Genomic DNA, 12,849 nt, shown 5'->3' with positions numbered 1-12,849 from the left:
CACGCTATGTTATGCACATTAAAAAATTGTATTTTTTTATAAAATTTTATAAACAAGTCAATAAATATGCCTACTTTATATGAAAATTGAATTATAATTATATTGAAACCTGTTATTTTCGTACGTTTCGCAGTTTTCTAGATCAAGTTTATTCTCTATTGACATAAGTGATACAACTACTATGCAATTTTAGGCTCGCTGAATAAAATACAGTTATGAGTTGAATGGACTCTCATTTTAATTGGAATTAGGTCTCTTGCAAAAAAAGTTGTTAGTGCAAAACATTTAAGAAATTTTCCATTATTCTTCTACGCGCATAACATTGACTAAGGGTATATAAATTAGAAGAAAAATAAAAGGTAATATAGAATTTGTTTCTTTTTTGTAAATAATCTTCTAATTAGTTAACGTTTTTGTGGTCTGGGGTTCGAATCCGTAATTTTTAAATGTTTTTTTTTTCACCCGCGTTAAAACGAAATAACGCTGGTGAAACCGCATGTCACAGCTAGTTCTAAAATATAAGTAGCCTAAGTTACTCCTTATTACATCAGCTACCTGCCAATAAAAGTCCGTCAAAATCGGTTCAGCCATTTCAGAGATTAACCAGAACAAACAGACAGACAAACATTGTAAAAAATGTTATTTTGGTGTATGTACTCTATGTATATATTTTCAATTTCTACGCCTGAACTCTAAACCTAAAGAGTAAAAAGTTATTCATGAAATATTTTAAGAGATTCAAGTCCCGAAGATTAGGTAAGGTGGACGTCTTATATGCAAGTCAGGCTATCTACTATGGCAGTCAAACCCACAGTACAAGTTTCGTTTCAGTGCAATGTTCTGTGCAGTGATCTTGTGGTCTGACCCTACTTAACTACAAACAAGGTTTACGTTACAGCCCTTACTAGGGCAGAGAAAACTGGTTTGATAATTGTTAGCTTTTTAATGCAGTACTGATGGTTGTTTTATAGTTGGTTGAACTATGAGTTTTTCCATGACCACGATCTTTGTAACTGGGTTGAAATATAAACATTATTAAAGCAACAAAATACTGTCGTCCCCGTTAAATAAAAATCGATGAATTTATGCTAATTACATAATAATCAAAATTGTAAAATAATTAGTATCAGAAATAAATATCTGTCTGGTACACACTTCTACAATTGGTATACAATATATTTGGTATATACTTTGGTTTATGTTACGTTAGGTTACTTTTATCCAGAAAATATCCATATCTAGATCTCTAAAAAAATTACCGGTTATTATATAAAAAAAATGTAATGAACTAATGACGTCACACCGCAGATAATAATGTTTGCAAAAAATTAAAACCCAGACCTACACCACGTGGAAGTGTGAAATTATCACGATTACATCACATTAAAGCATTTTTATGATTCTCGAAAACCAAGAGCGTAATATACGAGGAGATTTTATTTAAAAACGATGCAGTTTATAATAGTCTTATGTACGTCAGATGTGGGTTGATGGGCCGGCGTCGCGTGACCGGTGACTGGCGAGTCCGCTTCACTGCCCACGACACGATGTGGCGACACGATAAATCGTAGCCAAGATTTAAAATTCCATAATAGTTATGAATATGTATTCGGAAATTATTCGGAATCTTGCCGAATTTCATACTCTATATCAAGTTCAGGCTAAGACAGAACACTTTAGTTCATTTTTAGAGTTTCGTATTCCTTTTCTATCTTTCGTTTGTCAACCGATTTTTTTAATATTTGTTTTGGTGTAAAATATTAAAAAAATGTAATTATGTTTGAAAAGCAGCCCCGCGGTGGGAAAATAATAGGTTGTTGATGATGATGATGATGATTGGCGAGCACTAGTTTTACAACTTTTTACAAGATTTTGAATTCCATAATTGTTATAAATAATTAATCAATGCCACAATTTGGAATTCTCGAATAAATGCAGTTTAACGCGTAATAAGTCAGTCAAACTACAAGGTTCGACTACATTTTTTCGGACGCTTTGTCAATTTTTGAAATAGTGTAGTTAACAATCACACAAAGGCTTTAAAAGAGTCCGAAGTTACCTTTCTTGACTTATATTGTTATCTAATACAATTTAAATGGGTATTATGTTTGCGCCAAATGTAGCGACGCCCTTATTGTTCAGCAAATGTTTGCACAAACATTTATGTCGTGTGTGGTTTAACTGCCGAAACCGACCACGGTTGGTTACAGCTTGTTATCTGAACCGAATCTCGATGTAACCTGTGAATACTGTTGTAAGTGTTGTATTTTCATTGTTCACTAGTTTCCACTCACGACTTCGTGCGTTAATTCTATAGTAACGTCTATTTTCGACCTTCCTAACTGATGAATGGTAGAATCCTTCGTGATACTCCGGCGGCACCACCGCCAAACCATTTCTGCATAACTATTATTAAACAGTAGTGTCAAGCGTTGCTGTGTTCCGCTTTGAGTGTATTAAGACATACTTATCCAAGTGTTCAAACTTAGTCCTAGAGGTTAGCAACGCATGTTGCCAACCACAGGTAGGACAATAATCTTATCGGGGGTTGATTATGGATTTCCAGATCAGGTGGACCGCATGCTCGTTTCCTACCTTAATATTATAAAAAGCTGAATCACAAGCATTTGACGCCGCGAGCGGAGACTTACAGTAGACATTAATTCGATTAACCCACCCCGCACAACAGGTATTATCATTGAAATTGAACAAAAAACTGGTTTGCGAATGACGAACCGGTCTTGAGAAAAATACGTATCGCACAGTGCAAAGTATAGCGTGAACCGTGGAAATAAAGAGTGGAGTACGCGCTGGGCTGTGTTCGGCGCTCAAAACTGGATTGAATATGGAAAAAGTTGTAAGAGCATCGCTCGTACGATAAACACGGTCTTCGCTCCCCGTGTGAGAAGGTGGATAGCCTGTGAAGTATGCTTTGTTCTTTTGATTTCAAAATATATAAATTGAAAATTTATTATTGAATGATCTTATTGGGCTGTTGTTATAAATTAACTATCACTTACCTTAAAGGGTCATTAAAGGTAGGTAATTTAAATTCGAAATTAGCTTTACTTTTTAGTTAGTTACACGCAATCGCAAATAGTTGCTCCAATATGACGTAATTAATTGCATTTAACATAAAAACAAAATTAAACATGCTTGAGTCGTCGTTCGTCACTTTATAGTATTAGTAGAAAAGGTTTTTAGATTTATACCTAACGATAAGGCAGACGTCATACCTGGTGGAGACCAGTCACCGTCGCCTATAAACATTTGCAATACCAGACGAGTCGCCAATGCATAGCTGGCTAAATAAGTTAAAAATGGTGAATCATCATCATCATCATCAACCCATTACTGTCCCACTGCTGGGCACGGGTCTCCTCTCAGAATGAGAAGGATTAGGCCATAGTCCTCCGCGCTGGACAAGTGCGTATTGGTAGACTTCACATACCTTTAAGAATTTTTTTTTTGGTGGTAAAACATGGTGAATAAAATTTAATATTTGCTAGTTGTTTCAAAGAAATGATATATTTATTCACATGTATATGGATAACATTATAGTACGGTCAAGGCAAGACTAGGTGGCATAAAAGCGCTCAAATGAGATTACCAATGTTAATATGCTTACGGTATACACGTGTACAGTCGGCAAAGTAAATATGTTGTCGACATTCAAATTACAGTTTTATTAGTGTTTGCATTATCACGCAAAAACGTGTAGTATTTTTATTATGTCTGGTGACGTAGCCATTAGAGCAATGATAGCCTAGTGACTTGAAACTCTCCTTTCAATCGACAGGTCTAAGTTTCGAATTCTAGGCACGCCTGATTTAAAAAAAGCAAGTCTGAGAAAGAAATTATCAATTGCTTAAACCGCGAAAGAAAACATTTTGAGGAAACCAGAGAATTAAAAAAATCTTAAAGATGTTTGAAGTCGGCGCACTTAGTCACCGATATAGACTAAACTAAAATACTAAACCTCTCTCAGTTTGAGAGGAAACCTGTGCCCAGCAGTGTAATAGTAATAGGTTGACGATGATAACGTTCCAGATATCTAAATATATATAACTCAAAGGTGATCTATCAACGCACAGCCCAAACCACTGGACGGATCGGACTGAAATTTGGCATGCAGATACGAGTAGATGTTATGACGTAGGCATCCGCTAAGAAAGGATTTTGATCAATTCTACCCCCAAAGGGATAAAACAGGGGATGAAAATATTACTTCCTAACGCGAGTGAAGCTCGTTCTACTATATAACTGTTCGGATTTTAAAGGATGTGGTAAGCGATAAACTTAAATGTGCCATTCCAACTTAATCCTTTCATATTTGCAGCTACGTGTTTGAGATTGTGACCGATTATGGGAAGAATTATTTGGATCTGAATGTATCAACATATCAATATTATGACTGTAGGTAGTAGTGATAACTTACCACCAGATTTATTAGATTAAGTACCATCTCGTTTGTTATTTTACTTTCATAAGAAAACGCTCTAAAGTGGATTTTGGCAGATTCAACAGATTCATTTTCGTTCTTACAAAGATTTATCTCGCTTCAACCGCGGAGAACTTCAGAGTCTATTGTTATTCTTGGTTTACAAAGAGGCACTTGTTATATAGGTTGTTTATGAAAATTCCATCGATCAGCGTTTACAAACAGTGTCAAGATGCTGGGACGCTCGCTTCGATCTTGATAACGTGTTACGTAACGCTTTTGAAGAGTTTTGTTCGTGGTTTTTAATCGTTTTTGTTGGCTTTTTATTTTTGATAGATTTTTTTTTGGTTTAAAAACATTATCTACCCTCATTAGGATGTTTCACGGGTATCTAAATGAATTGTTTCGATATCTGTCTGGTCGGGGATCGAATCCGAAACACTATACGTGTCACACTAGTATAAAACGTACCGCGGTCCGGCTACTAAGGTCATACGGGCCTCATTTGACCCGCGGGCCGGCGGTTGCCAATAAGCGCCTTAATGACCATTGTCAATCATCAATCCAAAGATCGATATTTCACAATTTTGTGCCTGTTGTTAATATTCAATCTATATATTTTGTCTACCAAAGATAAAAATTGGTCAATTTTTAGAATATAGCGACGTTTGAAAATATCGTATGCGGAGACATTTTTAACATCGATTTGATAGGCGAAATATTAAAGTCAAATATCTATCTTAGGTCGGTAGGCAAAAAACGGATCGACTGACTAATAATAACGGACGCAAATCCACAGCTTAACAACAGTTAGAATCGATCCCATATTATGATGATGACGAAACACTTTCGCGAGATCTATTTGTGTCCGCTCATTAATCTTTCAATCTTCGCCAATGAATACCACGGAGTCTAATGACTTGAATGGTTCCCCATATTAGCTGTATTAATAGACATGTTCTACGAAGAGAAGTCTTTTAATTGACATTTCGCTGGCCTAAATATCGTTTAGGCTTTGAAATGTTACAATTTTGGTCCTTAGCGTACAAAAGTCAGAAGACGGATATTCTTTGGAAGTCATCTTGAAGAGGGTAAAAATTGTTTTCATGCTGAATCAGTTAAACTATCCCTCGTATAGATACAGAGGGCATAACACTTAACTGATTAAAGTCAAAGCTGCATTCAAAGGTTGATCGATGGATGCAAGAATTTGATACCCCACTATTGTCCCTGGGCACAGGTCTCCTCTGAGAGTGAGAGTCCACCGCGCTGACGAATGGCGAATTGGTATAGTTTAAAAAATCAGTGTGTTTGGGATACGAACATCAGATCTCTCGATTGAAAAGCCGAGTTTCAACCAAGCCTATCTTTAATGCTTCGGTTATACAAAAATATAAGTCATTTGCCCAATTACAATGTTGATAGTTGGCTGTGCTTTCGATGGCGTCAGTTACATAACACTTTCGGTTTCTGGGGGCGTGTCGCCGACCTTGGCAGCTGATTACGTGGCGTTTATAACTTGACCCTGACATTCGTTCAAACTGGCTGGAATTTGCAGAAAACCTCATCAGTAGCATGACGCATCAATTTTTTGGCGGAACAAGTGCCAAGGAATTGGTAATGATGATGCGGTATGGGAAATAATGGGTTTTACGACTTGGCATTCGGGCCAAAGAAGGAGGCCTCTAAGGTTTTTTAAATGTGCTGAATTAATTTTAGGCGACGCGAGTGCCAATGAATCCATGATGCTGAAATGAAAAGAATGGGAAATATTTCTCCGTCGGACAAAAGAAGGAAGAAGCCTCTGGGATTGTTCTTTTAGCATACTAAATTAATTTTAAGTGACACAATTGCCAAGGAATTGACACGGAAAGGAATGAATATTACGGCCTGGCATTCATATTAGAAAATCTCATCATATTTATTTACTACATTGATTGAATACTTAATCATACCAAAAGTGCAGATGTGCCTAGGAAGCAAGAATTATGCACACGTAATATGGAAATCTATCCGATGGAGTGAGTGCATAACAGAAACATACATGAGTCGTTCAATCTTGTATTTTATTTAAGGCTTGAAAACAAAAATAAATATAGCGTGGCGCAGACTGCGTAAATTGCAGACTGACCATAAAGACCAAACCACAATAAAAAGTTTAAGATAATGTTGTAAGAGGCGTTGTCTTTCGTTCTATAGTCTGAGTTCCATTACAACTGGTATTTATTAACCCCACAGCAATTCCAATTGAATTCGTAGCTAGTCCGTACAGTTTGACACAAATCGACCACACAGTACAACGAATGTCCAATGGAAAAAAACGTGCCAAATTACCGCACACATCCGCGTGGCGACCGCCGGTGTCCCAACGACATTGAGTTAGCTGAGGACTTGTCAAGGAGACTTGAAGGCAATGACACCACCAAAGACGTTAGTAGGGCTTTTTGGCTATTCATCTGACTTTTTTTTATAATATAGGAGTAGCAGGCGAGCATACAGTCCACCTGATGGTAAGTGGCTACTGCCGCCCATGGACATCTTTAATCAACCCCAGATAGGATTAGATATTCCCACCTATGGTCGGCCACAGATGCGCCGCTACCCCTGAGGACTAAGCTGAAATGCCTCGGAAAAGTCTGTCTCCCTTACCACACCCTTCAAACCGGAACACAGCAGCGCCTAACACTGCTATTATTAGGTAGAAATAGGTGTGGCGCTGGTTCCGCCGGAGTCGAACCACAAAGGGTTCTACCACCTTCAAAAATGACTTCTATAATGTAGCTGATCCGTGGTCTGCTTTTCGGGGCCATGGGGTCGATGCTGGCTGACTTACATGTAATGCGACCGTATTATTCCTCTATGCTACTGCATACCCAATAGCTACTGCTATTGGGTGTTTCAATGGAAGGGTGTTACGTATGAGTACATCGTCTTAGTTCTCAGGAGTGGCAGCGCATCTGTGATGGGCTTCGGGCAAAATCCTTGTGTACCTTGACATTTATTTATCTGGTGGATAGCGGTAGACTGCAAGCTCGTTTGCTAATAATTTACATTGTGTGAAAAGTTGTATGTTTGTCTATCTGTTTGTCCTTTTACGACGTCATGACACTTTAGGAAGATAGGTGTAAATATAAACAAATTATAGTCTAATTCAAACAAGAATATATATGAGTAGATATTTTTTGTAGCAAAACAACATCTGCTTGTTTCCATTTGTATTTGTATTTTTTTTCGATTTATCACTCACTAAGAAACAAAGTCTTGATTATTTTATTGTTCTTATGATGAAAAGGGGATAAATAATTAATTATTGGTAATTTTAAGTTTCGATTATTTGAAAGTTAATCGATTATAATTTCTTCCGAGTGCTTTGAAGCCGCAAGCTCTAGCAGTCAAGCGGTCGTAAACTCCCCACAAAAAAGGTAGTTTAAAAGATTAATTATATTAGGATGGCATGTGTGAAAATGGGCCTATAAAATTGTGATGACTATAATATTTTTATTTGTTTTATCTAAATTTACATAAACATAGACAAATTGTATTACTAGGCTTGGAGAAATGTGATTGCAGTTGAACTGTTCGCTAATCTAATTCAATGAACACTTCCGACGATCTAATGAAGCAACTACACGATGTGACACGCGGTTCGCGCTTTGCCGGTTTGAATTAATATTAATGGCGTTTATAGAGTTATTAACGTATTTACAATGTGATTTGGCAGTGAATCATATTGAGATTTATTATACAAATAATTAATTGTAATGTTGTATACATAAAATATAGGTATGATTGGTTAGTTAATCATAAACTGTTGTAATAGGTACTCTAGAAGTTTTTGTTTAATTTTAATTAAATAGGTCAATATACTTTCCCCATACTAGGGAAATAACAACATATAAATTCATCTATTATTCACTGTTACTAATTAATACCTAATTAAAAATAATTAGGTACTACTACATAACTCGTAGTAACGAGATTGAAATTTCAAAAATTGCGCGTGTTTAATAAATCATCTTAAAAATCTTATATAAAATTATCCTGTCACAATGTTAGTTACCGTACTCCTCCGAAACGGCTTTACTGATTTTCACCAAATTTTATATGCATATTTAGTCTGTCTGAGAATCAGCTACTATCTATTTTTCATACTCCTATGTGCTGAGGGTTTTTCACCGTTAACATTTTTTTATTTATATGGCAACACAACGTTTGCCGGGTCAGCTAGTAAAATTAGAAATTATTTATTTGTATGTAATTGGTGCGGATTAAAATTATTTGTATTCTTTGTATTTGTTAAAAAGAACACCTAAGTATTTTTCTTTAGTTTTTTCTAAATTACCTATAACAAATCTTTGGGTGTACTTCCGAAAAGCGCATACCGCCGATCGACCTAAAATTTGGTAGACTAAGGTATTTTGACCGCCTGATTACGAATATCATAACACACACACACACCCTTTCTGGGGAAAGCTAAAAAAATAGTCTAATTCGGTTAGGAATGCGCGATTATGCACACCGAACGAAAAGAGGTTCTCCTTCGTTTTTCTTATTCAAAATGGCGTTTGCGCCATTTTCGTTATGATATTCGTGATCAGGAGGTCAAAATACGTTAGTCTACCTAATTTCAGATTGATCGGCGGTATGTGCTTTTCGGAAGTTTATCCAAATCTTTTTCCATTTCAACCTCAGATCTTCGCATTCTACTCGTATCCTCTTATGCTAAGTTTCCCAAATTCAGCTTGATTGAAGATTATCTTTTGTTGCAGTTGATGAAGAGGCTGCGCCAGGTGGTGGGCCAGCGTCTCTTCGAAGCTATCATGAAGGCCACCTTCTACGGGCAGTTCGTCGCCGGGGAAGACCAGAACAAGATCCGGCCTACAATTGAAAGGTGGGTGGTTATAGAACTTGTTTTAAGTTGTTTAGATCCGGTCTAGTAAATAAAGAAAGATAAGGAAAAGGAAAAGAACGTATTTTTCAAAAGTGGTGAATTTCTTATTTTAAATAGAATGAAACACTTCATGATTCGATTCCACGGCAGATCACCATTAAGTCTGGTGGTATAAAAGAGGTAGGACCCGTATGGTATCATGGATTATTTTAGTTCTCAGGGGTGGATGGTAGATATCTGTGATCGACTTCAGAAAGAACCTGTTTTATGTGAATTTGGTAACATATGTCCATGGGCATGGTGACTTTTTACAATCAGGTGGACTGCATGCTCTTTTCTTACCTGAAGTGTTCAAAACAAACCTGCCTAAAAACGAAAATTAGTTAAACAAAAGCATTAACTACTTTTGTATTTTTACAAAAACAAAATTTACTTCCTTATAGTACAAATGCTTTATACTGTTAGTTTAAATTTTAGTACTGTGTTAATAGTTAGTAATTATGACAATAACTAGTATAGGTGCTTAGCTTTTCTAAGAATTCTTTCAATGGTAATTGATAATGATTACCGGAATATTTTAGTCTTGCTTTGTAATACGATCCGGAATTAGACCGGTAATCTTATTTGTGTCAGAAATTACCAGTAAGATCCGTAGAGGTTTCGTTTTAGGGGATGTTCTAGAATGACGTAAGCACCAAGGGTTAAAGGTTTCTGATTTGATATTCTTGATGTCATGGAAGACTGGGGAAGTCTGGATGGTGGTTGCGTTGGCAATATTTATGTATTACTAGTTATTGGCCGCGGCTTCGCCCGCGTTTCAAAGAAAATAATATGACATACTAAAATACATAAAACTGAAAATTCGTACCTTCATTGGAATGAAAGTGGCGCCATCTGGCGAAAATTGGTCGTACCCACTCAGGAACCTTCGTGGGTTCATGGAGAACGACTTTGCTAATGATCATCACTTGATCAAATGTATAGTTTACGATTGAATCCTTACTGATATCGAATAAAATAATCGACTTTTTTGATCCAAAAGATCGATTCTCCGATTAATCGATCTTCCATCGCCATCCCTAGTTTCCGTGGGATTTCCGGGATAAAAACTATCCTATGTCCTTTCTCGGGTCTCAGAATATCTTTGTACAAAATTTCATTAAAATTGGTTCAGTGGTTTAGGCGTGAAGAAGAGACAACCAGACAGACAGACAGAGTTACTTTGGGATTTATAATATTAGTAATGATTTCTGACTCTTTTCCAAAATTTTGAGATTAACGGAAACGTATCCATGAGATTAAGTGCATAGAGATATAGAGCGGACTTTGTCAAGGTTTTCATACAAAATCTTCTGTCCCGTTTCACACTGACACTATCTGGGATAGATTCACGTTTAACCAGTATTTCCGAATGAGTTATTACTACTTATTACCAATTGGTAACACGATGGGATGATACTTACATTCTTACTTACATGTCCGGTCCATAGCAATGGACTATATAGTTCGTTACTATATGACTGTGTTTAGAAATAACAGATTTATCTATACTAATATTATAAAGAGGAAAACTTTGTTTGTTTGTTTGATTGTAATGAATAGGCTCAAAAACTACTGGACCGATTTTAAAAATTATTTCACCATTCGAAAGCTACATTATCCACGAGTAACATAGGCTATATTTTATATGAAATATTTTGATAAATAGATTTTGAGGCGGTACAAAGTATGCCGGGTCAGCTAGTGTATGGTATAGAGATAGTATTTTTTTTTTTATAATATAAGAGTAGCAGACGAGCATGCAGTCCACCTGATGGTAAGTGGCTACTGCCGCCCATGGACATCTGTAATCAACCCCAGATAGGATTAGATATTCCTACCTGAGGTCGGCCACAGATGCGCCGCTACCCCTGAGGACTAAGCTGGAATGCCTCGGAAAAGTCTTTCTCCCTTACCACACCCTTCAAACCGGAACACAGTAGCGCCTAACACTGCTGTTATAATGCAGAAATAAGTGTGGCGGTGGTGCCGCCGGAGACGAACCACAAAGGGTTCTACCACCTTCAAAAAAGTATAGTAGGTATGCCATTTTTTCGATGTTAGTGTGACTAATATAGTTGTTATGTGTTTTCGAGCGAAAATCTCGAAGCATTTAGGACGGAAAATTTTGTAGCATTAAAATAAATATGCAAATCTTCTGTTGTGAATAGATGTGTGTACCTTTTTCATTGGTAAATATGTGGGTATTTTGTTAGCTTAGACCAAAAAAGATAGACATAGCCTCACAAATAAAATAAAATGTTGAAGTTTATGAAAATTTGTGATTAACCGAAAATGTATTTTCAGACGAAATCGAAAAGGAATCTTCAGTTTTTGTTCTATTTTTGGCCGAAGTAGACGTATGAAAAATTACACAATTCTTTGACCCGAAGAAAGGTCACGAACCTATGAGTCGTTACGAAACGGTCCACGGGGGCGCTGTATGAGCGAATTCGTAAACGTTAAACATTTTCAAGTAAATGTAAAAACTCAAACTCAGAATAGGGCTACGCTATCCCCTGCCTGTCGTAAGAGGCGACTAAAAGGGGCTTCCGGGGTTGCGGGCGGCAAGAGTGGGAGCTCAAACCACCCGGCCAGCAACCCCGGGAAGGACGGCGGTATGTGTGGTTGCATACCGTCGTGTACAACAGACGGTGTGGCGAGCGGCAAGCTCACCTGGACGAAGCCCGACGGGGCAACGCGCTAAGAGGACTCCGGTTACGTTCCTCTGGAGATCCCGGAGTCCTTTACGCAGCGCCGAAGACGGCCACCGGGGGGGGGGGGGGGGGTTTAGTGCGGTAAGAATACCACATAACTCTGTGTCGCTCCCACGGCACCGAGTACCTTTCGAAGGTTCCCCCTCGAAGACAAAAAAAAGTCAGTCTTACAAATGCAACTTTTGGTTGTATGCAATATTTCTGTGGCGTAATCTAAATTTTTTTGTCTGTATTAGTTTTTTTTTTGCATTTTGTGCCAGCGTATAGGTGGGAAGAATTCTTGGAGACGGCTCAAGGCCGGCGGTGATGGCGTGGCGTGACAATGTGCTCATTATTTTGGGACATGTCCCGATTATCCGGTGTCACGTCAGCTGTCACTGCGATACGCGGGTTTGGGTTTTTGTAACTGGATCCTAATGTTAGATGATGAATTGTACTTGAATTCGATCATTGTATCGTGGTACTTTTGATGTGTCAGTTGAAATTTTCATGTACGGATTTCTTGTAAAAACTTTCAAGAAAAAATATTTTTCTACACGCTCTACGTCGTATATTTTAGCAGCCTTTAAATAGGAGATATCTATGTGGTCTTAAAATTATAAATGTGATTACTGAGAAGAAAGGTTTCATGTTTCAGAGGTTTGGTTAGGTTAGTTAAATCTGGAAACTTTCAGAAAAATGGGTTTTTTGTGAAAAAAATTAAATGGGAAAGGAATGTTACATTAAATCGCAATGGATTTGTGCGTGCGTCTATTTAATGA

General features: G+C 37.3%; 1 protein-coding gene across 2 annotated transcripts in view; it reads left to right on the top strand.

Annotated features, from left to right (window-relative positions):
* Positions 1-12,849, top strand: part of slgA (proline dehydrogenase slgA) — a 39,812-nt gene that overhangs the window by 6,891 nt on the left and 20,072 nt on the right. For both annotated transcript variants that reach the window (XM_073078566.1, XM_073078565.1), the window contains exon 2: positions 9,211-9,332. In XM_073078566.1, coding sequence (XP_072934667.1) covers positions 9,211-9,332 — 122 coding nt within the window. The remainder of the gene's footprint in view (positions 1-9,210; positions 9,333-12,849) is intronic.

This window comes from Epargyreus clarus, unplaced genomic scaffold (assembly GCF_041222505.1).
Source record: "Epargyreus clarus isolate Ecla_fem2 unplaced genomic scaffold, WU_Ecla_fem_2.2 ptg000012l, whole genome shotgun sequence".
In the NCBI taxonomy this organism is placed as follows: Eukaryota; Metazoa; Arthropoda; class Insecta; order Lepidoptera; family Hesperiidae; genus Epargyreus; species Epargyreus clarus.
This window is presented reverse-complemented; position numbering and strand designations above follow the sequence as displayed.